General features: G+C 45.0%; 1 protein-coding gene across 1 annotated transcript; it reads right to left on the reverse strand.

The window, feature by feature from the left end:
- Positions 1–1,990: 1,990 nt before the first annotated feature.
- On the reverse strand, positions 1,991–26,991 carry SLC31A1 (solute carrier family 31 member 1). Its single transcript, XM_082492668.1, has 5 exons — positions 26,961–26,991; positions 6,665–6,823; positions 4,620–4,692; positions 4,055–4,223; positions 1,991–3,394 (listed from the first exon to the last, which is right to left on the reverse strand). The coding sequence occupies exons 2-5, from the start codon at positions 6,797–6,799 to the stop codon at positions 3,193–3,195; spliced, it is 579 nt and encodes a 192-aa protein (XP_082348794.1). The 5' UTR covers positions 6,800–6,823; positions 26,961–26,991; the 3' UTR covers positions 1,991–3,192.
- Positions 26,992–27,025: the final 34 nt, after the last annotated feature.

Below are 27,025 nucleotides of genomic sequence, written 5' to 3' on the forward strand. Positions count from 1 at the left end.
AGAGGTTGGTGGCTCCTCTGGATTGTCAACACTGAACCAAGATAAAGCTTGGCCAAAGATGGTAGGGAGACATGGTCTGGAAGCACCCCTTTCTCAGTTGTGCCTCGCTGCATCGGCAAGCTCTGAAGCAGAGGACACAGCCCTCCACCTTCTCTCCTTCATCACTTTCCCTGCAGGCCTTCCCTCATGCACTGCTCCCCAAAGCCCAGCCTGGGCTCCCATTTCTAACTCAGGTACTGCCCAATGCTCAAACCATCCTTCTTGCAGGCTGCTCGAAGGCTTCCTAGACACCTGGGAGACTTCTGCGCAGGTTCTTGCCCCCCAAGTGACCACTGCTAGGTCAGTCACTTCCCCCTCTGCACACTGGAGAAAGCTGTGTGCCCTCTCCTGTGTGTGGGTGGGCAGGAGATGACTCTTTGAAGACAGAGGTACTCATCCTTCGTGGGGGGGTAAACAATTTCAAGGGCACAGATGCTACACATTGAATGAGGCAGAAAAGCTAACAAGAGAACTGAATTTATACTGTAAAAGCCACAGCCGTTGCCTAATCTCCAAGCCATCCCTCTCTGATCACTAGTCTGAGAATTCAAGTCTGGTCACTCGAATACAAGGAAAAGGAGCTAAAAGGTGACAGCAAGAAGATCAGGCCAAGCAGAGCTTCTATTTTAGAGAAAGACACAGCAAGAGGTACATGAAGTAACTAGTGTCATCAGACAAAGCCACTTGTGACTATAATCAGACATCCCTGTAATGGCAACAACTCCAACTCGTTCAGAAGAAACCAATCAGAGCGGTGTTGGTGAACTCCTTCAGGGATCAGGCCCCCACAGCGTAAAACTTTCAAAACACAAACAACCATCTCCAGCACTTCACTGCTTCAAATTTCTCTGACAAGTGCTACAATTTCCTTACAGCTCTCCTGCAGGGATCGGAAGGGTCTGTTTCTGCTCTCACATAGAGGCACGATTGCTTCGAGGGCACAGAAGATTTTTACCTTAATGACAGTTGCAGAAAGAGAGCACCAGTATGTCTTTCTGCAGCCTGTTACAGACATAACTCCCTTCAAAGACCAGACTGGGGAAAAGCTTTTCCTACGTCTCATCAGGAGGTGGCTAAAATTTTTCCATGAAAATAACTTTGGCTCTTTCACACGGATGCAAATTTGCTACAGAAAGCAGCTGTTTAGAAACCTAGGCCTGCTTTTAACTCATGTTCTTTTATTCTGTATTTGTACTGCCCAAAGAAAACAAGATGTCTAAATAAATAGCTGGCATCAACCCAGGACAGCTGACTCTAGGTGGTGCAATTCAAGATCCCGGTAGCAGCAGTAAGAGACTTCCTGCTGCCTTTCAAAGAGGGCTGTGGGGCGAGGGTGGGCTCTGCACTGATGTAGTAGCATCAGAACAGCGAAGAACCCACATACAACAGGGGTGGGCTTCGCTCTGTAAAGCTTATGGGCTAAAGAAACGTAATTCTTCTTCACAAAGATTGGTTTTCCTTCCCCAGCTACTGCTAACAGTACTGCTAACAGTGTGGCTAGCAGCACCTCCAGAGAAAAAAAAACTGCTACCGCATGTGCCCAGATACTTTCATCTTAAAAGGATTCCCTGTTCTCATGGCACATCCCAGACATCATTCCCAGTCTGAATGTGGCGCCTGTTTTTCAGTGCCCTTCTGAAACTCCCACCGTCTTCCCTTTCAGCCAGTTACTAGCACAAATTGGGTATCCTGGGCAGAATGAAGACTCCAGCTTTGCACCATACTCTGCACAGCATCCCCTAGAACAAGCAGCAGTTGAATAACAAAGTGCTAAACCAAAACTGCTCCCTAGAAAACCCAAAGTGTGTTCTGGGCATGACGCATGCAGGAAGCTGGTTTTGCCTGTGTCACAGCCTGTCTTGCCTGTGAGATATGTAGAGTTCACAACACTGAATCGGAAGTTCTTTACTGTGCTACAACACTTGTCCACCACTAGCACTGATAACTCTTGCACCTCCAAGCTAGCAAGGTCACGGCATGATTATGAACACAAAGAGAAATCATCTGGGTCAGGAATACTTTTTAATCAGCCCAAGGTACTCCAAATTTCACCTGAGAAGGGACCCAAGGCTGCTGTAGTCCTATCTTTTCTTTCTTCTCTTCTCCAAATCTCTCCTTTACAGGACCACGGTTGTTTTATTTCCTTCATCTCAATCAAGCAGTGACCTCTTCAGACATTTTAACGTTTTGTGTCATGAAATCATTATTTAGCTCTTGCCTCAATTTACAGAACTAGTTTTAGTAAACCAGAAGTCTAGCTCTAGATTCATCCAGGTGCAATTCAACATGAAGTAAATGTGGGTTCAATGGTTTATTGAAAATCTTTTTGTCCTGTGAATACGCAATTGTTGTCCTGTGTCTACTCCGTATATTTCCATGATTGGGAAGTGAAAGCAGCCAAACCCAAATGTTACCACTTGAAGCCGAGTAAATCTGCTGGATACATCAGAAGATTAACAACACTCATCACAGGCTGATGGGCTTGGAGGACAGACTCATCTGGACCCCCTGAAGCACATGGGTCACATATTTATGTCAAAGTACTCCCTTACCAGGACACACCTGAGCATGTCTGATGTGCAGCACCAAGTCTTCCTCAGAGGCTGAGTCCTTCTGCAACAGAAGGCATCATTGGCCCCAAAAGCCACAATGCCAGATGGATCTCTTCCCCTGGCATTATGTACATATTGAAAAAAAGTAAAATTAAAGTAGCTGTTCACACACGTAGGCTCCATTGGCAACTTTGATCTTTACCTACTGTTCATAAAACCCTCATATATGAGCATTTACAATTTTAAAATAAAATGTTGTGTTTGTTGGTTTGTTTTTTGTTTGTTTTTTTTTTTTAAGAATAATTTCTACATTTCTGTCAGCCAACTAATTTCAATCACAGCATAATCTAAGAATAAAGCAAATCCTAGCCAAGAATGGCTACCATGGGACCCTCAAGAGTCAACCCTGCCGCCAGCCTGCAGCAAGGGGGAGCAGCATACCCCAGCTCCTCACATCCCTACACCCCAGCTAGCAACTTGTGGTGAACTCGTTGATTTTCTTTACATTGATTCTCTTTCAGCTTAGGAATGATCCAGTCCTCCTGATGGCTGCATTTCAAGAGAGCAGTGGGGTGGAGAGGCTTCTGGGCAGCACCCAGTGTTAATGGCAGTGCTCCGTGATATCCACAACAACTGCCTTTTTCCAGCTGAAGAAGAAATAGCCCGTCCCTGCCCCTGCCGCCACAGCTATGCAGAGGTATCCGTTGTACGTCATGAAGATCAGCATGAGGAAGTAACTGACCACGACTTGAATGATGTGCAGTACAGTCTGCAGGAGGTGAGGGAAGCTCAGCATCTGCTGCCTGAGAACGCAAAACCCAAAGAACAGTCAGCATCCATGAGACACAGACGGGAAAATGCACATCCCCAAAGAGAAAACTTGGCTCTTAGGCTGACAGGATGCCAAGGGGGGGATGAAATAGCAGAGAAGATAACAAAGCAGGCTGGACATAGAATTCTGTATGCATCTGTCACTTGTAACTGCTTTTCTCCACAGAGCTGGCTGGTAACAAAGCAAGCATGGCTGGGAGGACGAAACTTCTAGCTGAGAAACAGACTTCTACAAGCTTATTTTACCCCCACATTCAATAAGCAGAATGGCTTCTTTTCTGAGTAGAGGCTTTGACTAGCAGTCAACAGAAGGATCCCAAATACTTTCTGTCAGGGTCGCTGGCTATAACACCCAAATTCTGCTCCTGGGAACTCCCCAGATGTGTTCATTACTGCCCTGGAAAAAAACCAAGCTTATCTGACTCCATGCTGCTTTCCTCGTTTTGTCCCCCATCCTAAAGGGTGGCCAAGTGACTCAAGCACAGTGTCCTCCAGTGTCAAGCAGTGTCCCAATCTGGAGCCAATATACTTTGCAGAGAGTAATACTGGCTGCATAAAGTTTTTTTCTGTCCCAGTTTTCCCCTTTGTCAGCTGCTGAAGAAATTTGTCTTAGAATGAAGGGAAATTCTTACCCAACAGTTTTGTGTGTCTCCATCAAGATAGTGCCGTTGGGACCTGGCACTGGCATGGAGTTGTAGCGAATGCTGACTTGGGATTTACGGAGCAGACACTCTCGGGCAATCTTAAGGCCTTCGTAAAACATGGCCAGGAAGAAGACAGCCACAAAAGCACCAGCCATTTCTGACAAAAGAGGAAACAGTATTGTATCTGTGCAACAAAGGATGTTTGCTTCAAAACATGTCAGAAGAGACACTGATTCAACAACCGTGTCGCACTGCACAGGCTACGGCTGCGCACTGTGCACATGTCAGCTACAGATGTCAAATGTGAATTTCATCCATGCACTAATTGGGATTTCAGTCATGAAGTGAACGAGCAATCACTTTTGCTAATAAGACCCATCAAATTCTCGAACTATACAAACATCTCCCATTTTCTTTCACCACACAGACGCCATTTAAAACAGACTCAAGGCAGTGTGGCCTGCATATTTCTGGCATAAATAGCAAGGCAATTCCTGAAACATTAATCAATTGCAAACTTTTTGTTTGGACTGGACAAGACAGTTTTACTAACCTCCAGGAGTATTGATTATAAGTCCTGAAAACAGCAATGGCACATTCTCATAGCTGAACTGGAAAGTCATTGCCTGCCCAAAACATAAAGAACATCAAGATGAGCCTGAATAGCTCATCCTGAGATGGGATTCACAACAAGATTTAGCAAAGGTTTTTGTATTATAACAAGAACTTAGATCATTTCAGTTGGCCAGCAGACAGACTCGAAAAAACTCTTCAGTAAATCTAGTGTAACACACACAAGCAAGACATGGCTAAAGATGCTTTCAGGTTTCAGTTGTAGTGGACAGCTCTCTTAGGTAGTGCCTGCGGGCAGAAGACATTGTCCTTCACAGTACCTGCTACAGAAAAGTGCCTTCTCCTTGCTTTTGGAGCTCCTTTTCTCCTCAGCATCAGAAGTAGTCAGGGATTGGGGATGTCTCTATGGAGCTCATCCTTGGGTCCGTATGACCACACACGAGCTGGGGTACAGGGCAGTTTCTTCTCCCCACTTTGACCTCATATGAGCTCATACGGATAAGGGCTTGTATAGTTGAATCCTCTGGTCCCATCCTGCACTGTGCCAGCAGACTATTGTCTCCCTACAGAACCTCCTAAAATCCTATGGGAAATAGAGGCCTAGATACAGGTGCAACAAGGAGTATTTTATATATAAAGCAGGACCACGGCTTCCCCTGGGTGAAAATAAGGGGTCCTGAACCTGCATAGTGAATGCTGTGGGAAGGGGAGACATCAGTAATCCCCTGGCCAGCTGGAGTTCATATAATCTTCCCATCCGGGTAAATACATTGCAGTTTAGCACGTCTTCACCACAGCTGCATGCAGTCTTTTCACATGTAAAGTGCTCACTAAGCTAGAGGAACTCCTCTTTGAACTCCCTTCACAGCTTAATTAAGGTTATTTGCTGAAGGTCAGATTTATGATTTATTTCAGCATCCATAAGAATCAGCAGACATTAATTATACCCAGAGCAGAAATTACTATAAACCATCTTTTAGAGAGTATTTCCATTTCTTTAATGAATTTAACATTTTTACATTTCAAACAATAACCGCACAAACCAAAGAGTGTTACAGCCCAGTTCCATAAACCACAGCTGAAACAGAGCCTGTTATTTGGTGCAAGTGAGGAATGGGAATATGCTTACATTAAAATGTGTTCAGTCTATTATCTAAGATTAGTACCTATTTACTTCCTTCCCTGACAGTTTTACATGCAATGTTAATTCAAAATCTCATGCAATTAATCACAGTTTTCAGTTGCGGGGTACGGCAGGGTCCTGTAACTATCCATGTTTTAATAATCTGAAACCCACTCCAAAAGCATTTAGAAAAAGGAAGAAAAAGCTGAAAAAGTCTCTAGAACTGGCTACACACAGACACAGATCCTACGGTCATCTCCATGGAAACTCTGGCCGGGATCTCTGCAAAGCTTCAGTGATGCCAGCATGCACAAGTCTGAACTGGTTTAAATCAAAGTTAGCTAGAGCAGCAGGATTGAGGACCAACACAGCCTTAATGCCAACGTGGCAAAGAGCCCTGGTAGCACTTTACTCCCCAAACCAAGTCCGTACTTAATGTTCAAGAGGAAAAGGGCACAAAGGTTGGTCACCTGCAGGTCAGCACAACCCATCATAATAGCATGCAATCCTCTCAGAGCTAGTTAAGGCTTTTGCTAACACTAAAAGCCATGGAGAACTCCATCCACCTCCATTTCTTGCAGGTAAATGCTTACTTTGCATTTCTGCCTTTAGCTGGCTAGAGAGCAGACACCAGGCTCAGTGCTAGAAAGGTTTTTGCAAGAAAAGACCATTTTGCCAAGGGATGTCCAGCTCTGAAATACATGTCCTGTTGCATATCACCTCATGCCACTTCTTCATCCCAGAAGAGCCACAGTGGGGCCTGTGTTTTAACTGGACTGATTTGCGCCTTCCAAAGCTAAGTTTAATTTCTGATTCTCAAGAGCCTAGTCTTTAAGATGACAAGTCACTCTGAACCACACATAAGGAAAAGCTCTCTGGTTAATTATGACTTTTCCACTTACCATCATCATCATGTCAGATCCATGACCATGTCCTGGGGCTGCCGTTGAGTGTTGATGTTCAGGAGGGTGCATGGTTGGCAACATGGAGCTATTCATGTGGTGATCGTGAGATATCTTTACTGCAGAAATATTCATAAAGGCACGTAGAAAAGTGGGACTCTGAAAAACAAAACAAAAAAGTAATAAGAAGCACTTTTCTAAACGGAATCTGGTCTCTCTGCTGCTACTGCAAGAGAAAATCCCCTAAGTCACTGAGAACTACTGCCTCTGAATAAACTTCTGGAGCATCCTCATGGTCCTGCACTGACTACAGAGAACACACAGCAAAGCCAGCGGTACAATTTAAAGGAGGTGTGTCCCTCTGAGCTTTACACCATCGTATTTCCTGTACCATCCTAAACATTCTTGCCAGAAAGGCAGCCTAATCTGATTGAAGTGGCACATGGGAACAAGTGCTCAGCATAAAGGAACATTTCTTATCTGTAAGAGGAAAAAACCCAAGTCTCTCCTCAATTGCAGTCATGCAAGAGGCAAAATTATCTCAATCCCCATTTTAAATTGCATATACTAAAGGATCAGATTACAATATTTCTCTTAATTGACACTTATGCATTTTATTGGGAACATGTTTAACAAAGAAATTATGTTAGGTGGTACAAGACCTATTACCAGGCAAAGGTCTGCAATAGCCACAGGCAACCCAATTTCATTTCCATGAGCTTTACATTGTCACATCTCCCCTCTAATCACATTACACACAATGAGAGAAACACTCAAAATGCTGCCAGTCCAAATCTCTAATCTGGTTACTGCACATCAGGTATGTCTGGACACGCTATGTTAAAAATAAAAATACACCTCGTGGTTAGATGCGGCCATGGCTTCTGCACTCTGCACCCCAGCACGACTTGGGATGGAACCAGGCACAATTTCTGGTGCGAAATGAAAGGTCACCAGGTGGAAACAGCAACAGGAGAGAAAACAACCTGGGAATACCAGTCCATTCTGAAATGACAGTATCTGTCAGCGTGACAGAGCCGGGCAAAGGCAACCCGAGCACAGCCCCGGTGAGATACCACTAAAGATGAGTAAGTAGCGACACTGCTGTACTAGACCCTGTCTGGAATACTGTGTACCCTCCCAGTCTAGTCCAGTGCTCAAGTAAAACAAAGGGAAATATAAAACAGACACTTAACCAATTTAAAATTTAAAAAAATGAGAGGAGACATACTTCCTTCAAGATAAATCATCAGAAGTGTTTACAACTGGGAAAAAAGAGCTTTTTAAACTAAAAGACAATACAGTGTTTGAAGAGATAGGTGTAAGTATATTTAGATTGGAAATCAGAAATGAAACTCTAAAAGACCTTTCTTAACTGAAAGCAGCACTAGCAAACAAAACCCCAAATGGTAGCTAGCTGATGGTGGAGCTGGTTCAGTTTGTGACAGTGACCCCATGACACAGCTGTGCAGGAATCACCGGTGGCCCTGACAGGACTGCCAGTGCAGCCTCACAGAGCATCAGTGACAGGGGGTGATCTCAAAAGGCTTTGGAGTTAAATTAAAAAGAGCAATGAGAGAAATTTAAGATTTGGGGAAGATATGAAAACTAAGCAGCCCTGGGGAAGAACTCAAGAGAATGAATTAATACATCTTGCAAACACTGAAATTAAATAATGCAAGTAAGCACCTGTATGCACCCAAGACAACTGGCATAAGCTACACCAGCAATACACAGCTCAGGTATTTCCCGCACCCCTGTGCAGATGAAATTTGTAGCTGATCTCTTACTGCATGAGACAACTTCGCAACAACTCCCCTGGAAAGTTAACTTGTAATATAATCTAATGGTAGTGGCTAAAAGCAGAATGTATTCCCTGTCCATATTTCTGCTAATATTTTTTAGCTCACTCCGCTACCTATTTGTGCTTAAGTATTAAGACCAGAAAAACAGCTCAGAAAAATGTTCAGGGGGAAGAAAAAAAAAGAGAAAGGCTAATGCAAGAAGCAGCTCACTTGAAACAGAAAAGCATTACCAAAGGATACCTGCAGAACAAATGGTGTGATTTTCATATAGCATAGCTTTGAAGATTATACTGTTCCAGAGATATAATGTTTGAGGGCTACAACTGAAGTCCCAAAACACAAACACTTGGGAATGGAATCCTCTGCCAAGACACACAAGCTTCAAATCATCTTTTGCAGCAGGGAAGGAAGAAGAACAGCCAAAGTGCTTTACACCACGGCATCAAAGGTAAGAGTGCCGCAAGAGGAAAGAAGTAAGGTAAGAACCTCTCCTCTCCCCCAGCCAAAGTCTTGTCTCCTCCCTTGTCTTCTTTAAGTTGACTGACACATTGCTTTTGCTTTGGAAGCAACATTCCCGCTAGTGACTACTGTCCAATTCACGCATTTATGCATTTTAGGATTTCATGCTCCCGCCAAACTCTGCAGGTTCCAACACACTCCACAGAAGCCCTGGCTGCTTACCAGGTTAAAGACTCCCTCCATGGTTGGGTTGCGTCCAACTTTTCGCTAATTTACCATCACTGGTCTTCAAAAAGGGAGAAACGGGGGACGTGTTCTGTTGGTATTTCCAGTGTATTAACAAAGAACAAGGTCAAGCATTCACAAGTGGCTGCACGTGGACGGGCAGGGGCTCGGTACAGGGTACAAAGCGCGTGCCTGCCGCTCACCTGTGTAGCTGCTTCCCACTCTGCTGTACTCCTGCTCCAACACTAGATCAACCCCCTGCTGCAGTTACCCAACACTGAAAGACATTTTATGAGATCCTGAAAGGGATGGGATATTAAGTAGGGTAAGAGGAAATAACCTAGAGTGAGCCACTTCACCTGTTTTTTGTGTTACTAAAGGTAACCACCACGTGGATAAATTTCTGTTTTAAAAATAATCACTTCCAGTGGAACACCCCAGTACAATCAGTCTCTGAGTTACAACTTAGGAGGTCTCAACCTGTGCTTCGGGGTAAAAAACAGTATCCAGGGCAGCAGCAGCAACAGGTTAATGGCTGTGTAATATTTCAAGCTGCAAATCTCTGTTTTGCTTTCGCCGACTCTTAAGAGACAAGCCGACTGACATGGGGCTGTGTGTATCACAAAAAGAAGGGTGCTGTCCTTAACAAGTCTGACTCCATACCTGGAGGAAAAAATACACACACAGAGGTTTCTATTATCACAAATTCTTTAAATAGGTTTAGTCTTGTACAAACCCAGGACGTCAGCAGCAGGTATTTTTGTCTGAATGGGTGACTTGGTCTGCTGACTGCTGCCTGCTCCACATGTTTGCACAGAGAGAAAGAGAGGTGTTGGAGCGGATTCCTAAGCACACCCCGGAGGGCGAGCTGGAGCGAATGGTGGCTGCGGCAGGCTCAGGTATTTTAAAGCATTTGCACACCTGAAGGGCACAGACCTCATGGTGCACCTGCCTCGATGCCGCACTGCTACAGCAACGAGGGACGCATGCGCACAAGGGGTTTTTTTTGTACTCTGCAGTAGCCTACCGCACAAGAAAACAAACAGGGTAGGACAGGAAAGAGGAATGAGGAAATTCTCTCCAGGGCCCGTTTCTTTCCCTCTAGGTGCCCATCATCCCGGGTCCGAGGAACCACAGCCTCCATTTCACAACCTCTCAAATTCTTGAGGAAACAGCAAGACTCAAGAGCAACACACAGGATTTCTCTTTCTTTAAACCATTATCTTGGAGCAGGACCGACCTCAGCACATAGGCAGGTTCTGTTCAGATAGAGGTTTCTATCCCTCTGCCGCAATGCCGCCTCGGCAGCTCAGCAAACCAAGCTGGTTCAGAGAGATGTGCAGCCAGCAGCAGGAACTGACAACAACAAACCGTTTGCTCAAGTTCAGCCTTAGAACTTACCTTCACCCTCTACCAACATTTAACCAGTGCTGCCTCATCTCACACATACAAGGCAGCCACGTTCCCAACGCCAGGGCACAGAGAAGGAGAGGGAAGACAGGTATCTTATGCCAGTGCAAGCCAGAAACGGCGGGTGAACGAGCTGAACCTGGTGAGATGCCAAACACAAAGCCATCTTCTCAAGCAGGTCTCAGCCATAAGACTACTGCCATTATACATACCCTCTGCAACAGTTTCCCAGTCTATTGCTTCTGCCCTGGAAACAGTTAATCCAGAATCCTGACACTCCACAGTAAATCACAGAGTTTTTCGTGTGGCAAACAGCCTTCAAGACACCCAAGGGAGATACACCTCTTAAAACAGAAACACAGGACATGCAGAAACAGGACAGACTATGGGAAGCATCTGCCAAGCTCCCAGAAAGTACTTTACAAATCAGCTTGGTCTGAAACACGGTGTGCAAACAGAGCTTCCTTAAAGTCACCGTCAAAAGGAATGAAGCCCCTTTCCAAGTCAGAAGTCTAACAGGATTAACAACGGAGCCTTAAATCAATGCTCATTACAGCAGCAAACTTCCCTTCAAAACGGTGCCTCATCTTTCATGCCAGTTCTGAAAAAGCAAGAAATAAAAATAATTCCCCCGTCTCTGCCCAAAAGGACCAGAGCCTTAAAAAACACCTCTTCAGCCTCCTCTACACAAGTTACTTGTTCAACAGAGACGGTGCTTGCTGCTGTGGCCCAGCGCACGGCGGCAGCATGCACGCCAGCCATGCCGACGGGGTTGGCTCCTGCACAGAGCCTCCAGACTGCTGTCTAGCACAGCTGGGGTGACTCTTCCCCGGGGTCTCTCCACCAACGCTTTTGGTAGCATGAAGAGGGACAGGGGGTCCCTCTCTTCTTCTGAACAAGAAGCGAAAAAGATCTGGTAAGATTTACTGAGAATTAAAATGAAAGCTCCCGAGAGAAATCCAAGGGAAAAAGATTAAAAATAGCAAGTCGGAAAGGCAAAGATCTCTTGCTTGCACGTCACGTACATCTCAGTCCTGCATGACACAAAGGAATGCTACATAGAAAACACAGGAGTAATGGAAAAGGCAACCAAAAGTTATCAGTGCTCTACTTACAGCAGTCCAGCTGGCAGACTATTTGAGCTCCACTGGCTCTGAGCTTGTGGTCTCAAGCCCAATCCCTTTTTTTTTTTTTTTAAAGTTCTGTAAATGGAGGTGGGAGGGGAAGCAGGGAGTCCGCACACACTACAGCACTGTTCACCGGCTCTAACTGCGGTCTCCACTGAATGGTCCGAGACTTAAGTACTGCTTCTAGTTTATTCAATTTCCTGGCAAACTCGACAACTTTAACTGCTTCTTTTCCAAGTGGGTGGACTTGCCGTGACTCCTCCAGGATCCCAGCTCCAGAGCTGCTTAAAGGCACAGCTGAGGCAGAGACCAATTCTACCTGTTCACACCGTAGGAGTACCCAGCAACAGCAGCCAGAGCCCTCCTGTGTCACGCTACATAGACACACTTTAAGGATACAGGGAACAAACAGATCATTCTTCAGTAATGTAATATAATGTGTTTTACAGATACAATCTGTGTTCTCCGAGGCCAAAACTCACCTGGGAGCTCTCCCAAGCGGCTTCAGCAACCCCAAGCTGGGACTCAAGACACACAAGGAGGTACCGTGCCGTGCCCAGGACCTAGTACACAGCTGGGTTTGACCCAGCGCACCTCTTAATTGCACACCTCTGTTTTCCCCTCCCGCAACTCCTGAAGAAGGAGCTCTTAATGCTATATTAAGAACTAAAAGCATGTTTGCAAGGTTACAGCAGAACTGTGCGGCTTGGCCTAGTACTGCGTCACCACCTTAGTGTTCCAACCAAAAGCCTTTACCAGAAGCTTAAGGCTTTCTAAAACCTCGACACACTAGAAGGGCTTCAAATAAAGAGCAAGAAAGAGACGGAAACGGCCCCGGAGAGGAGCTCCAATACATTTTGAGGGTTAGGTTGTTGGGCTGCATTAGTTTGTATTTCCTGGGTTTTGTCCATGACCAGAGAAGCTTGCAAATTGATTCAAGCCACATCAGCCAAGCCAAGCAGAAAAACACACATGGTGTGACAGTGGGCACATTCTTCCTCTCTACCTGTAAGCGGAAGGAATACAGCTGAGCTATTTATACAGATGGGTTTCAGAAGCTTTTGGAGGATGACCGGTACTCTGGAGGATGTCCAGCTTGAGAAGCCAGAGGGTGGAGTGCAGGCAGCGGAGAATGATGGGCAAAAAGAGCTAAGCAGGGCTACAGACAGCATCTTGTGTTCAGGTTCGAAAGGGGATGATGTCTGGGCAGACTGTGACATGCAGAGATGGAAGCAGTCAGCAGGGACATTAGAATGGAGACACAGCCAAGCTGGTAGCGTGTAGAGACCAGCTCTTCAGCAGCCATCATGCACAATACAAGTAGAAGAATGGGCTTTTAAAAATAACCTACAAGGCTGTTAAGTTTTCATCAGGGAGAAAGCGACACACGAGAACTGATCCTCTGTCACCACCTCCATCAAAGATCCCAGGCTGGAACCATTACAGCACAGCTGCAGATGGTGATCGGGATGGTAGAGAACATGTCGTATCAAAAATGCTCCGTTGCTCATGAGCCATGCCCACGACTGACGGTATTCACACAGGCTGAGATAGACCCTTTCTTAATGTGACTCTGACAAACCCTAGAGGCAAGATATGAGGAGAGAGTGGAGCAAATGCCACCCACGCAGGGAGGTTTGGGGGTGAAGGATTAAGCCAGCCAGATCACACGGTTGGGGCCAATAATCACACTGAGCACATGCCCCTTCCTCAGTGCCTGGGGGAACTCATGGGGGGTCTGCGGGTCTTTGCAAAGATCAAAACAGAGCTCTGCCAAGTGGAGTCATTTTGCTGTTTTCTCACACTTATCTGAGCTGCAAACCTCTATCCTTCAGGGTTCCTGGCTGCCACCATTTCCTTATTTTATTCTTACCAAATCCTTGTGTTTCTTTCCCACATTCCACACTTGTGGCAAATCACATTTGTCCCTCTCATTATAGGGCTGCTCTGTCTGCAACAGACAGGCTGCACCCTCCTCATGTAACTATTGCATCGCACTCACGGACACAGCAAAAGAAAAAAAAGAAAAAAAAAGTGGTCCAATTTCAGACTATGGATTCCAGTTGAGATACTGGCTCACACAGGCCTCCTGGAGTTGCACAACTTTATTTGGCAGCTCAGCACAGTTATATACATTAATCAACTTTTAATTAAAATGAAGATTAAAAGAAGTCGATGAAGTATATGCACTGGTTCAACCCTTAAGCTCCTGTCCTTTGCTTTGAACCAAAGCAACACTCAGCTATACAGCTAAGGCAAAGCTGGTCACATTCACTCAACACAATCCCCATTACCAGAGGAGGGGCCAGAGCTCTTCCTCTCAGCATGGCTACAATCACGTCCCTTTGATGGAGTTTATTTTCATAGCAAACTTGTCTGGTCACCTTCTGTTAGAGACCCTGCTTGATCTGCTTCCCTAGAAGGGGACGGTCATTCCTAATCTTCCAGCTTCTGCAGACTCCTCAGGAAATCTCTAAATCTTTGAACAAGAGGAAAAAAAAATCAAAAACTAAGGACAGACTGTTCTTTACAGGACAATGCACTGAACTTCATGAAGCGGAGCATCATGCTAGCCCATGCCATTACTAATGAGCCCAATGAAAGGCAGCAGAAAACAATCCTGCAGAGCAGAAAACCTAGGACTGTAAGACTGATAACATGGGAGGAAAGGCTGAGAAATGCTGTCAAGAGATGTGTACAGATGGAGAAAATAATGGTGAGTTAGGTAGGCTGAGCAACAAACAGACTCCTCTCCAGGCAAGCTTTTTGCTCAGCCATACTGAAACTAAAGGAGATGGAAGAGCAATAAATGAAAGATACTCCTGAGAAGCATGGCAAAACTGAGGAGTCCTCGCCAACGTTTTCTTTGCTGTAACCTCATTTCTGCTAGAGACATCTGACACTTACAGCCCTGGTTCAAGCACCTGGAACACACACAAGGCTTTGCATTGAGATCCATGAGTGATCCTCTACTGTTTCAAAGGGTCCCAAACTCCACCAAGCTACAAGCTGGCAGTTAGACTAGATGATTGTTGTAGGTTCCTTCCAACTTAACTATCCTATCCCATTCTATTCCATCCTATTCTATTTTACAACAGCTCCTCTGCTTGTGCTGGCCACCTCTCCAGCCTTGCCTCAGTAGGGCAAGTAAGATTACTTCCACGATGACAACATCAACCTTTAGCAAGAGGTGACAGAACCAATGCTGTCACTCCTTGGTTTGTCTCTTTTTCTCACAAATTCTAGGTCGGCAAAGCAGGGGAGGGACTACATCAGCACAGGAATCAGTAGAAACTCCACTCACCTCCAGGAGAATCCTTGACACGTTCCCACACAGACTAGTGAACATTAAGCTTTCCTTTGAAAGAACTGCAATCTTAAGAGACCAATCCATGCCTCCAATTGTTGGGCCAAATCTTGGGGTCACCACCTACACATGCTCTCCAGGCTGCCCCATTCTCAGCAGGACATGAGACAGTAACACCATCTCTTCAGCACAGCAGCAATAAGCTGCTTCTTACCATCCCCTATACAGTGCTAAAAGAGAAAAGGTTTTTGAAGGTGCGCAATAGGCTTTTGGGCTCATAATGTAGCCGCGGGTACATCTGACTAGATCATTTTGATGCCGTTGCCAACACAACACAGTCTTTGCCCTGACAAATGCAAAACGGCAGGAAGGGTGTGATACTGGGAATGACACTGGAATTGGATCTGGCAGCTCCTGCGAACACCACAGGGTACAGGCTTGCAAAGTGCAGCCTAGTGCTCGTCTGTCTTGCAGACATTGCTGAGTGCTGTCCCAGAAGGGTGGCTCAAGGGAGGTATTTTTGCGTGATGGACAGATGCTGAAAGCTGTCACGAGCCTGAGAACAGTTGGTGAAATGTGCATGCGTGGCTCATCCACGCGAAGGGCAGCCAGGCAGGATATAGCAAACAAGTTTTGGAGAAACAGATGTCAGAAAAGACGTGAACTGAAGCATTCTACTACACCAGCAATAACCTGCTACCATCCTGATAAAACACAAGCCCATTCAACCTGAGTGAGCCCAAATTAACCTGAAGTCCCCAGTGGGGGATCAAAGGATCTGAGCACATTCCACCCTTGGCCTTCTTTGACAGCCCCAGACGGAGGGACTATTATAAGCGGTGCAAATCAAAAGTGCAGTTCAGGGAACAAAGCAGAGCTCGCTTGGCCCTGAGCCGCCCACCCACTGACCAGAAGCAGGTGGCCAGGAACAGACATGTCAACTAAGGTGATTAGGATCTCTTCAATAGTTCAAAGTTTGCCTGTTCATCTCCGAGCGTCCCAAAACTTTCCCCTTTTTCACATTACTGCTCCAGCTCCAACAGAACAGCACCTACCTCCAGCCAGCTCTTCTCGCTGGGCACAGAAAACGAAGATATACAAGTGTCGTATCAGGTGCCAAAGTCAGAGCAGATCCACTCCACAGCAGGGCTGTGACTTGTGCGCTCGGAAGAAGCAACTTGCCATGCTCAAGCCCATCGCGAGCACAATTTCCCCAGTTCCATACAGGTGCAGTATTTCCCCCCCCTCCCTGTTTTCGTTTCTCTATTTCTGCCACCGCTAGCCTTCCGGATCCTGTATTTGCTCTGCACTCTTTATTGCTCTCCTTTGTGTCTAGCCGCATGAGGCAGTCGACCCCCCCTTCTGACACCCAAGAGCACAGATGTTTCTGGAGAGCAGCAGAATTGAGGCACCTCAGAATATGCAAGACCTGAGGAGTGAATGGAGTCCCACAGCCCCCAAAATAGAGAAAATGCCATACAAAAGCTGACTCAAGCACCCATCTGAAAAGAATGGCATTAGAGATGCCAAAACTGACAGAGGATGCTACAGTACCATCCAGGCTAAAGGGCTCCTATGAAAGCATGTCAGACACCAAAATTCCTTATAGCCAACGCCAGCATGGATTCAGAGCTAGTACTAACAAGTTCAAAGGCAATTCCCAGAAGGCATCTACAGAAGAACCTCTTCAGCACGCCCTGTGCCCGTCAAAGACTTCTGAAGCAATTACCCCAGGACCGCAGTCTGGCAGGCCACTTTATCATAGCTTCATCTCTCCTCCTCACATCATCAAGGGGATGGAACAGTAACACAGTAATACGTACCCATCTCACAGAATACCCAGTATTCAACATCCAGGGAGGAGGAACCTGAAGGCCCCCCCTTCCCTCCAGGGACCATGCTGTGTTTAAGCAGAGATAAGGCAGAATGGCTTAAATCCCAGTAGCTTAACAGCCCTTGTTGGGATGCCATAAGAGCTGAGTGCAGTCTACTTACCGTGCAACCTTCGGTCAGAAATCACATGAGGACCCTTTCGCTAAAAAACATTTAGCGCTCATTTCTCAGCTGAAGAAAGCTGTCTAACCCTCCTTCTTACCAGCGGAAAGAAACAGAACATCAGCAGGGAAGAGGAGACAGAAAAGAAGTGCTATGTGACCCGTATTTTCCAAGATTACGCAACTTTTTTGAATAAATATACTTCCTTATGCTCGGCAGCGGTTTCTGCTGAAACATTACACAAGCGAGCACTGGAACAGTGACCCGAGAGATCTGCTGCCTCACCATATGCTGAGGAACAAGTGGGACAGAGTCCTGAGACTTGCAATAATCTTCAAGAACTTTTTAATCTGAAAAAAAATATTAATATTTGGAAGGGTATCTTGCAAGACATATGAGACAACTTCTGCTTCCTTAGAAAACTCAGGCCTAGTGAAGTATTTCTCTTCCTATTTCATATGCCCGAAGCACAAACAGCTTCTAGCACGCATTCTTCTACCTATGACAGACTTTTTTTTTTTTTAAAGGAAAGCTGAAATCTTAAAATCAAGATAAAAAAACACCTTCTGCGCACAAGATTCTCCATCACGCTCACTAATTCAGCAACCAGATTCCTGCAGGTTCACATCACCCGCAGCATTGGTAAGTACGAAAAGAAGCTAGCCTGCCTCACACAAAAAGGGTGTCTCTGCCCAGAGGGTGAAGAGTTGTATTATTGTCTGTGACCATTCAGTGGCCACACGCAGAAGTATTCAATCTATAAGGAATGGTAGCTATGTCAGGATGCGAGACAAGGTACTAGTTGCAAGTTAATATCTAATAAACCATTGCTACGTGGTTTGATGAAGCGGGAAGGACACACACCAGGCTAAATGGGATAAACACCTCTCACCAAATTTATTTTAAATGGTGCCTTCTAGCTTTAGGCCCCGTAAGACCGTAAAATAATCTCAGGAGACACAAAATGAAACCAGGAGTCAGCAAGTGCATTCCCAAGTAAGTAGGCAAAAGTTTCTTCAGCTGCAAAAATGCAATAGTACTCAATTGCCCTAGAAGTGCATTCCCTGCCCTTTAATACAGGTGCAAGATTACAGATGCTATCTAGTAACATCATAAATACCTTCGTCTCATGTAGATAAAACTAATGCTGAGGGTAATAAAACGGATGGCATTGGTTTATTACAGGCCTCATAAAAGGGAGTGTAAAGTCCATCAACACAGATGATTCAGAAGACTCACAGAAGATTCCCAGATCTTACCCTACTTGCCCTTGTTCCAGATGTCACCACAGGAGGACTTGTGGTTAAGATTTTGTGTCACAGAACCACACACAGAGCCACCAGGAGGTTTAGGAGACCTCCTGAGATCATCCAGTCCAGCTTCCTCGCTCAAGCAGGCTGAGCTGGAGCAGGTTGCCCAGTCAGCACCCTATTACCCCTGAGCATGATGACTGCACCTTGTAGTTTGATAACCTGTACACGTCAAGGACTTATCAGCTCTTGCAGAGGGTGAGGAGCTGCTGCATGCTCTGGAGAGCAAGGCCATCATTTATGGACCCAGACACAGATCCTGTAGTTGAACTAAAAAGCTCCTGTTCTTGAACATCCTGCCCATTGCTGGGCAGATAAATCTTCCCTCCAGTGAGCTCGGGCAATGCCCGAGGCACTGCAATGCACTGGTAACAAAGACAGCTTCAAGTTAATGGACCAGCTGATAACAACCTAGCCATTGACACAAACCTGCACACCAGAAAATAAGCTCATTTTTCCCCTCTGGCTGTTTTTCAACATCATAACCAGACTTAGCCTGGAAAAGGCAACATTTGTACAAGTTCTGAATTGGCTTTCAGGTATGTTTTAAGAATCTGGACAAGAAGAAAACCACCCTCCAGAACTCCTTATTAATCAAATTTTAGGAATCCATTCCACACATATGATATGAGACATACTGGTTTAAGTAATTCACATACATTTTTCCTTCTCCAGTACTGCCATACACTCATCACAGAGAAACAACTTCTGGTGCATTAGCTTCCACCACATGTGAAAGCCTCCTTGAATAACAATCCCAGGAGCACGCTTCACTCCTTTCTTTTCATATTTAAGTAGTTGTTTGTCTACAGTTACTCCTTAGATGCCTGTCAATGTGCAGACGTGTCCATGTGCAGACGTAGCATTGTAAGGTAGCCACTCAACCACTCACCTTCCCCGGAGCTGTCACGTTCCAACCTGTGCCAGACATTGCCGCAACAGCCACGCGTTGTTGATGTCAGCTCCTACGGGAATACACTGAGGCTTCCAAGTCCTACTCTGGCATGTCAGCGTCACCTTTTAAATATAGGCTTTTCACTAAAGACCTCATAGTTCGCAAGACTGACTTTTAGAAAAATACTTCCATTTTCGCTGCTTGCAGAGGAGAAATGAACGCGCGTTCATTTCACTTTGCATCACCATCTATGACTCTCCCTCAAAACAAAAGCTTGTTCTACCACAGCCAAGAATCAAATTCTTTTGTGCTTCAGTTGTTCAAAACACCGGTTGTTTTGAGAAGCCTGAAGCCGTTTCTAAGCAAAATGCAAGGTAGAACATCGGTCATCATCAGCAAAATCCATTCCACTCTGTTCTTAATTAAGCCCCAGGAAGTCAATCTCTGTTTTGGCAGATGGGTAAGACCAAATATACATCACCAGAGGCACTTTCCTACTCTTGCTCCACAATCTTGGATAACAGCAAAAGGATGGAGCATGTGACATATAAATAGCTTCCAGGTTGTAATGCAAATACTTCTAAGAATTCGGAGAACAAATTCATAGCCCTAGTCCATAGAACAGAGCACCTCTACATTTTCACCTTTGGAAATGCAAAAATACAATCCCACCTTCACTCTTTGTCAAGTCAGCAAGGTAGAATACCTCCTGCGATTTCAAGAGGGAAAGGGCAGCCAAATCAAGCCATTCTCTGGGAAGGAACTTGCCTTTGGAAGAGGCTTGGCCTCATGACACTCTTCTGACAGGACTACCTCTAGGGCATGGAAAGCTAGAACAAATAGTGATCAACAAATTTTTTATTTTAGTTATAAGTGACGATAAACTACTCTGGGAAAAAGCCTTGAACGCTGCCTTTTTCATCTAACTTCCAAACCCTTGGACTGCCACAGAGCTATTAATCCAAAGCAGAAATGATTCAGAGCTAAAAAAAGCTGAGTACTTACTATTCCAGAGACAGGTTTTCCATCTACTGCCTCCAGGAGAGCAGTCTTCTCCAAACAGACAGCAAGTCTGAGACAGATCAAAGTTTCTAAACTTTCGGATAATGCTGACAAGCAGAATGCATATCATTATCTATATCAAAGGCTAATCATTAACTACTACTTGGATTTAGCTATGATCACTTTTACTCCGCTTTAAGCCTATTTATTGCCCAACCTGCAGAATATTTCAAACCAGACCCATTACTTGCAATATGGTCAGTGGGAAATATTTATATTCAGCTTCTCCTAGCTGTGCAACACCTGGGGTAAGGGCTGAAGCAGGAAGGATTTCTGCTACATTCTACTCAGGGTGAAACCATCCCTCACAAAATATTGACAATCCCTATTGTTAGAGCCAAAGATTTCATATGACCCAAGATAAATATTTACTGCTCAGACTATGCAGCCCACTGAAGGCATAAGCCAATATGTTAGGACCAGACCAAGGACTGGGATGCTCTTATAAAGCTCTCCGTGATAGTGAAAGTAACTCCTGAGCCCATCCTCACGAGATCTTTGCAAAAAAGCAAAGAGATTTTAGAACTCCCTGACCAGATTAAACGTGTTGCAGAGATGACTTTCAAACACATTACACAAAACGCATTTCAAACATTGTCTCTGTCAGAGAAATGAGTGTTTTCATTGCTTTTGGATATTATAATAAAGCAAGTTTAGCTTCCTTTAGTATCTACCCCATAATGTAAAAATGCGATGTTTTCAAAGCTATAGGCCAGTTTTTAGGAACTTGGGGGAGTAGTTAAAAATAAAAAAGCAGATATCTCATAAATCGTGCCGAAATTCTTCAACAGTGTATACAAGACCTGTCAGGGTAGCTGGCTCTCTGACCTCCAACCAGGAAGGTGGTGACAGCAATTGCTACGGAAGAAGAAATGTGACAGAGGAGAAAAAGCGCAAGAACTATAGCTGTACTATGCTCTGCAATACAAGTTCCCTTATTGTAGGGGCAGTGGTTTCAAGCAAGATCAAAAGCAAGAGTCGCACAAAAAGGAATCAATTCGCAAACAGTGCACATGATCCTATTATCGTGACATACTGGAGGGTTTTACTTCAGGAATTCAGCAAATTAAGGAAAGTCATGCTGCTGCCAAAAGTTTTTTTAAACTATTATGTCTTACCAAAGAAGCAACAGTCCGAATAAAGTATATTAGGCTTTACTATCCATATAGCACAATATCTTATAGACGCTACTCTGTGTTTATGCCTTGTATGAAGAGAGCAGCACAGAAATGGCTTTACAAGTACAACCAAACCTGTAGCAGGAACATGAGAGCAGCTGTAAAACTTCCAGCTCTTTCTTTTAAATTCTTTAGGCTTCAATTTGACAGTACCTGTAACATATTCCTCCAGCATACGTCAGTCTCACCTGACATCACCTTAAACATTAAGGTTCAGTACATCCTTGTGAGATAATTTCTTATCCCAAATTAATGAAGGGCACCAAAGCCAATGGTAACTTGATTTCTATAACACTCTCCTGGCAGAGAACCCAGAAATCATGACTCAGTCTCTTGTCAAATCCATTAGACCAGGAGCTCAGACAAACACAGGAACCATAAAAGAGGCAACTGAGAAAACCAGACCAACACCGTGGGCTGCATTTCATTTCCACAGTATTCCAAGTCGGGGCGTGCTCCTCAGGAGCTTGCGCTTCTACTTCCCTTATCACTTTGATGTACAAGGGTTGACTTACCATATCGGAAATGCGCATGGTATCTCGCTGCCCTCCCACGGAGCGCTACACTGACAGCAGTCGCTGTGGTCACTTCCCGAGGGCTGGAGGAGAATGAACTGGGATCGCCTGCCTGCTGGGAGCAGTGGCTTTGAGTCTGCTCCACGTTTGTTAGTGTTTTTTCTTTCCCAAGTAAAGGATACAAGCTCGAAAGTGCAGTCAAGCTGCGACAATACGTTGTCAAGTCTCTTGAGTACAATGCCTTTCAGAGCAGGAAAAGTTAACTGAGGCAGTAACTGATTAATCAGATCCCTGGCTCTCGGTGCAGCCTCTGTCCAGACACAATATGGAGAAACCCAGCCAGGAGCCGCAGGGAACTGTTGAGCTGCACAGTGGCCAGGCACGCAGCCCACACCAAGACGGCACTCAGCTGCTCCAGTTCTCCCATACAGACAGAGTACATTCACCATTTGAAAGAAATCAGACAAGGAGCAGGTTGGGCGACAGGGATGAGCACCTCGCTAAGGAGGCTGAAGCCATATACCTTTCAAATAGCTGCTTTTCCAAGCTCACAGAGGAGCAGGCTAGCTGGCTAGCTAGCAAGCATTAGCTTGTAAGCTCAAGAGGTGCACTGCATCTTGGAGGTGGCCTGAAAGTACTTTTTAATCCTACAAATCCAAGTCCAACTAAATTATCTCTCATGTGAAAAAAGCCTGAAGGTATGTGTACCGCATACACCCCTTCCCTCAAAAAGAGACGCATTAAGTGTTTAAAAGAGAAAAAAAAAGCCAAGACTGTCAGGCTTTCTCTTACCCAGGTTAGCCAAAAGATCAGGTAAATATATCACAAAGCTCATATTCCAAGTTTATGTACCTTCATCAGAGGAATGAGATTTGAATCCTTGATAACTAATGATCATGTGTGGGAAAAGAAGGCTTGGTTAAAGTGAAGTAGCACTCACAAAGTCCCAGGAGAGAACTTGGTGCACTTGCTGTTAGTTTCACAGCAGAACAGCTGTATTCCTTTCCTAGTTTTCTCCCAGCTTCTCAGGCTTGGTATCAGGATGTGCTGAACACCCAGTGAGAACAGAAGATGCTCTATCACTTACAACATTTTGGCCCGTGATCAAGAGATACGATGGTCTGCTATATTAATTTAGATAAACATTAGAGTGAGCAGATTATATGCATGTACAAATTTTAAATAGATTATAAATGACATTCACATCTGTGGTACAACAATGACTATGGGATTTTCTAATATTATACATGTGCAGAGTGAAAGAGCAAAAAGAAAATTTTAAATTGCTTTCCACACAAGCACTTGTTCTAGCTGGCAATCACAGTTGTTCAAGCGCCACCGGATATCAACAGGGCCCTTGCAGATACGAACTGGTGAGACAGAGGGAAGAAATGACATGTGAAAGCTACGTTGGGAAGATCACATTAAAGATTGTAAAACAGAGATGGAGGACAAAAAAGGAGGTATTTCACTACAGCCTCCTGCTTCTAGATTGGCTTCTAAACCAGAAAAGTCTAATTTCAGGACCAACAAATGAAAGGCTTTATAAAGTTAATTTGTAGTGCAGCAAAATAGGAGTTTAATTTGTTTACAATAACTAGTCCCATTATTCTCTGTATTAGCAGATTCCAGCTTTCAGTTGAAAAAAAGGTTAATGAAAAAATCATTGGTCTTGAGTCCCCTGGGACTTGATTGGGAACATTTCCAGAAAATTAGATTGAAACAAAAGGCAATGGGGTAGATTAACTAAGATTGGATTTTCCAGAGAAATGCAACGTAAACTAGATTGAGTCTTTTTCATCCTTCCCTAAGAAAAAACTGCCAAGACTTCCAGTGATTTCCTGGCAGGATTTTGGAGGAGTTCACGCTGGCAGTCTGCTTCAGCTTAACTTCACAAAATTCTGATGCAGATTACTGCTAACTTTCAGGGTGACCTTCAGTCAAGTCTGGAGAAGGTAGGTTTGCAGAGGCAGGATTTTCCTGTTGGGTAGAGGGGTCTTGATAGCAAATAAAGAAACCAAAAAGGAAAGGAGAAAATATTACATTTTAGTTCAAAGAACAAAAAGTGCTGTCTTCTCTCTGACCTTATGTCTGACCGGAAAACAAGACAGCTGAAAGGAAGCTCCTTAGGGCTCTGACTCAAAACGCCCCACGTGAACACAGTAGATCTTCTCATCTATTTGTACTGGAAGACTGTTAAAGATCAGTATTCTCAACACCTTCCCTCCTCAAGCACTCAGCTTTTGTTCGTGGATAGAGTGTTTCACTAATCCAAAACTTGAAGTTACACTGTAATGGGGTAAGTGAGAGAAGAATCCTCCCAAACCGCTTTTCTAAAAAGGGAAAAATGAAAAGAAAACACAAATCTTCTTGTCCTTGCATCACTGCAAGTCAGAGTACGTGGCAGGGACTATACCTTTAAAACAAAAAAGCAAACATGCAAAAGTGACTTGGAAAGCTTATTGAATTCCTCCTCTCTACTGGTAGAAATTATTCTAATTCTCAGCCTAGTTAAAAAGCTGCTCTAGATTAGAGATCTGATATGAAATTAAAATAATTATCTGTAACTCCCAACATGCAGCACAATCTCAGTAGAAAACGGCCATAGAAAATTTCTCAGTTCTCAACACAAAGTTGTGTGAGAGCCTGCAACTCCTGCTAGTTTTATTCTTTTCAATCCTTTTTTTTTTTTTTCCTTTTATTTGGAGGGGGGAGAGAGGGAGCAGAAGAAAAAAACACCTGCCTACCGCAAAATTTTTTGTGCTTATAGCAAAAAGCATTACTTTAATTTTGTATTGTGCAGCAGGGCAGTCACAGTCACCAACACATCCACAGTTATGAAGCCAACATGCATTTAAATAGCAATATTTACACATCATTTTCAGTGCCCCCTTTTTTAATGAAGGATGGGGAAAAAAGTAATGCATAATCCAAAGCTTGATGAAAGCCTCAGGAAATATTACATCATAAATTATATGAATTGGGACCATTAAATTGAACGCTAACTTACCCTGTAAGATCACATATTGTTACTCATGAAAAATACTGCAAAAGCTTTATTTACCTCAGGCTCAAGCAGAGGCAAGTTAAGATCAAACAGATTAAAAGTAAATTTAATAAATACTTGTGAAGAGATTTTAATCCAGGTTTGCACAAAATCCCATAAGCATTCTGAAGCTTGGGATTTGAGCACAAACAGGAAAAATTGGTCTACAACTATGAACTCATGTGGACTCAAAAGCCCACTACAAACTCAAATGCAGAAGAGGGCGATGAACAATGCTTAAATAAAAAATAAAAAAAAAAAAAAAAAAAGAGAAGTGGCTAAGAGAGGGCTGAGATATGATGCTTGCTGTACTGCTGCAGTACAGGCTCCTACCAGCTACCTACCCACTTCACTAACTTGCCAGTGCTGAATCCCAGTGTGGGAAAGCACACCAGGTTCTCTGCTAAGAGGTTGTTCACAGGACAGGAATCCTTGATTGTACCAGAACTGTTGTGTTTCTGCTTCCAACAGTACAAGTTAAACTTTATTAAAAAAAAAAAAAAAATGGGAACAGACGTAACATTACCGGTACCTAAAAAACCTAAATTCCAGTGCAACACGAGGACTTCGCCACATAGGTCTTCAGTGTTTGAAAAATGTATCTTGAGCGCTAACTTGATAGAAATACAGAAAGAGGCAAAGCAACAAACACTCTCTTCATCTAAGGAACACAGGAACCACTTCCCCTATTTGAAGTTCATGTCCACCTGCCATAGCAGGACAGGAACAGTCTGCTCCCATTAGGAATTTACATCAAATATAACTCTTGTGTGTGTGTGCGTTTTTGTGGGTTTTGTTTAAACAGAATCAAGACTTTTGACCCTTAGCAGGTTTCATTCTAAAATAATCACACATTCTGCAATTAAAAAGCTACTTAATGCTTCCCCATGTCTTTTCCCTTTAGAATTGAAATCACTGTTATCCCAACCATGCTGTATTCTCATTGCAATAAAAACCCCAAATTACTGCAAACGCAGCGCTACAACTGACCTGGCAACTTCACGCTCAGACTCAAACATCCTAAAAATAACTATTATTACAAATTTATAATCAGTGCCAGAGAATATATAAAACCAGGAAATTATTCAACCCTTACTGCCGTTTAGCTCTCCCCTGCATTTGGTTTTGCCGCATTTCAACATCATCAGGTTCTGAAGTGCTGAATTTAAAGACAAGGCAGCGAGTCTCACAAAGCACCCGGAGAGCTTTTCAAGTGGGGAAAAAACCCAACAAACGAGGCATATTTCTAAAGCTACGAGGCAAAGGTGGAAAACTGCTTCACGAGGGCCAGCTCAGATGTTTTTAAAGCCAAGGAACTATTCCGAATGCTCAGGAGAAAGCCTATTACACAGCGGTTGTCGCCTCTGGGTGAGTTAAGAGTATGAGAACCAAACCTGGAGTGTAACAGCGCCCGTGTGTCCCTCACCTTCCCGCACCCCAAATCCGCAGGGTCGCTGCCAAAAGCCACACAAGCGGAGCAACGAACCCCCCTTCTGGCCAACCCCCCCCTACCCCCAGAGACCGGCCGGACACCGACTGCCGCAGGGGTCACGGCTTCCCCCGGGCGCCGGGGCAGGACGGCGCAGTCCCAGCAAGGGCGGCGCATGGCGGCTCAGCGCTGTCACCTTGGCCACAAACACGCTCCCGCTCGCCAAGCCAGGCCGGCAGCTCCACCGGGACCCGCTGGGCTCGCTAGGCCGACCCCCACCCCGCACAAGCCCCAGGGAGGCCGCGGCCCGCCGCTCCCCTAGGCCACGGGCCGGCCCGGGGCTGCCCGCCCCCTCAGCCCCCTCCGCCGTGCCCCCGCCGCTGACAGGCCGCCCCCCCGCCGCCTCACGCCCGGCCCGCGGCCCCGCAGCCCGCCGATGGCGCCCGGGGGCAGCGGGACCCCTCAGGGAATCGGGAATGGGGGGGGGGGAGCAGCGGGGCGCGAGGCCACCCCGACCCCGGCACGTCACTCACCACGCGACCGCCACGAGAGCGCTCCTCTACCCCAGCAACCCCGCGCTGCAAACCCCGCCCCTCGC

The sequence above is a fragment of the Vanellus vanellus genome, assembly GCF_965231255.1.
Source record: "Vanellus vanellus genome assembly, chromosome: 18".
Classification (NCBI taxonomy): Eukaryota; Metazoa; Chordata; class Aves; order Charadriiformes; family Charadriidae; genus Vanellus; species Vanellus vanellus.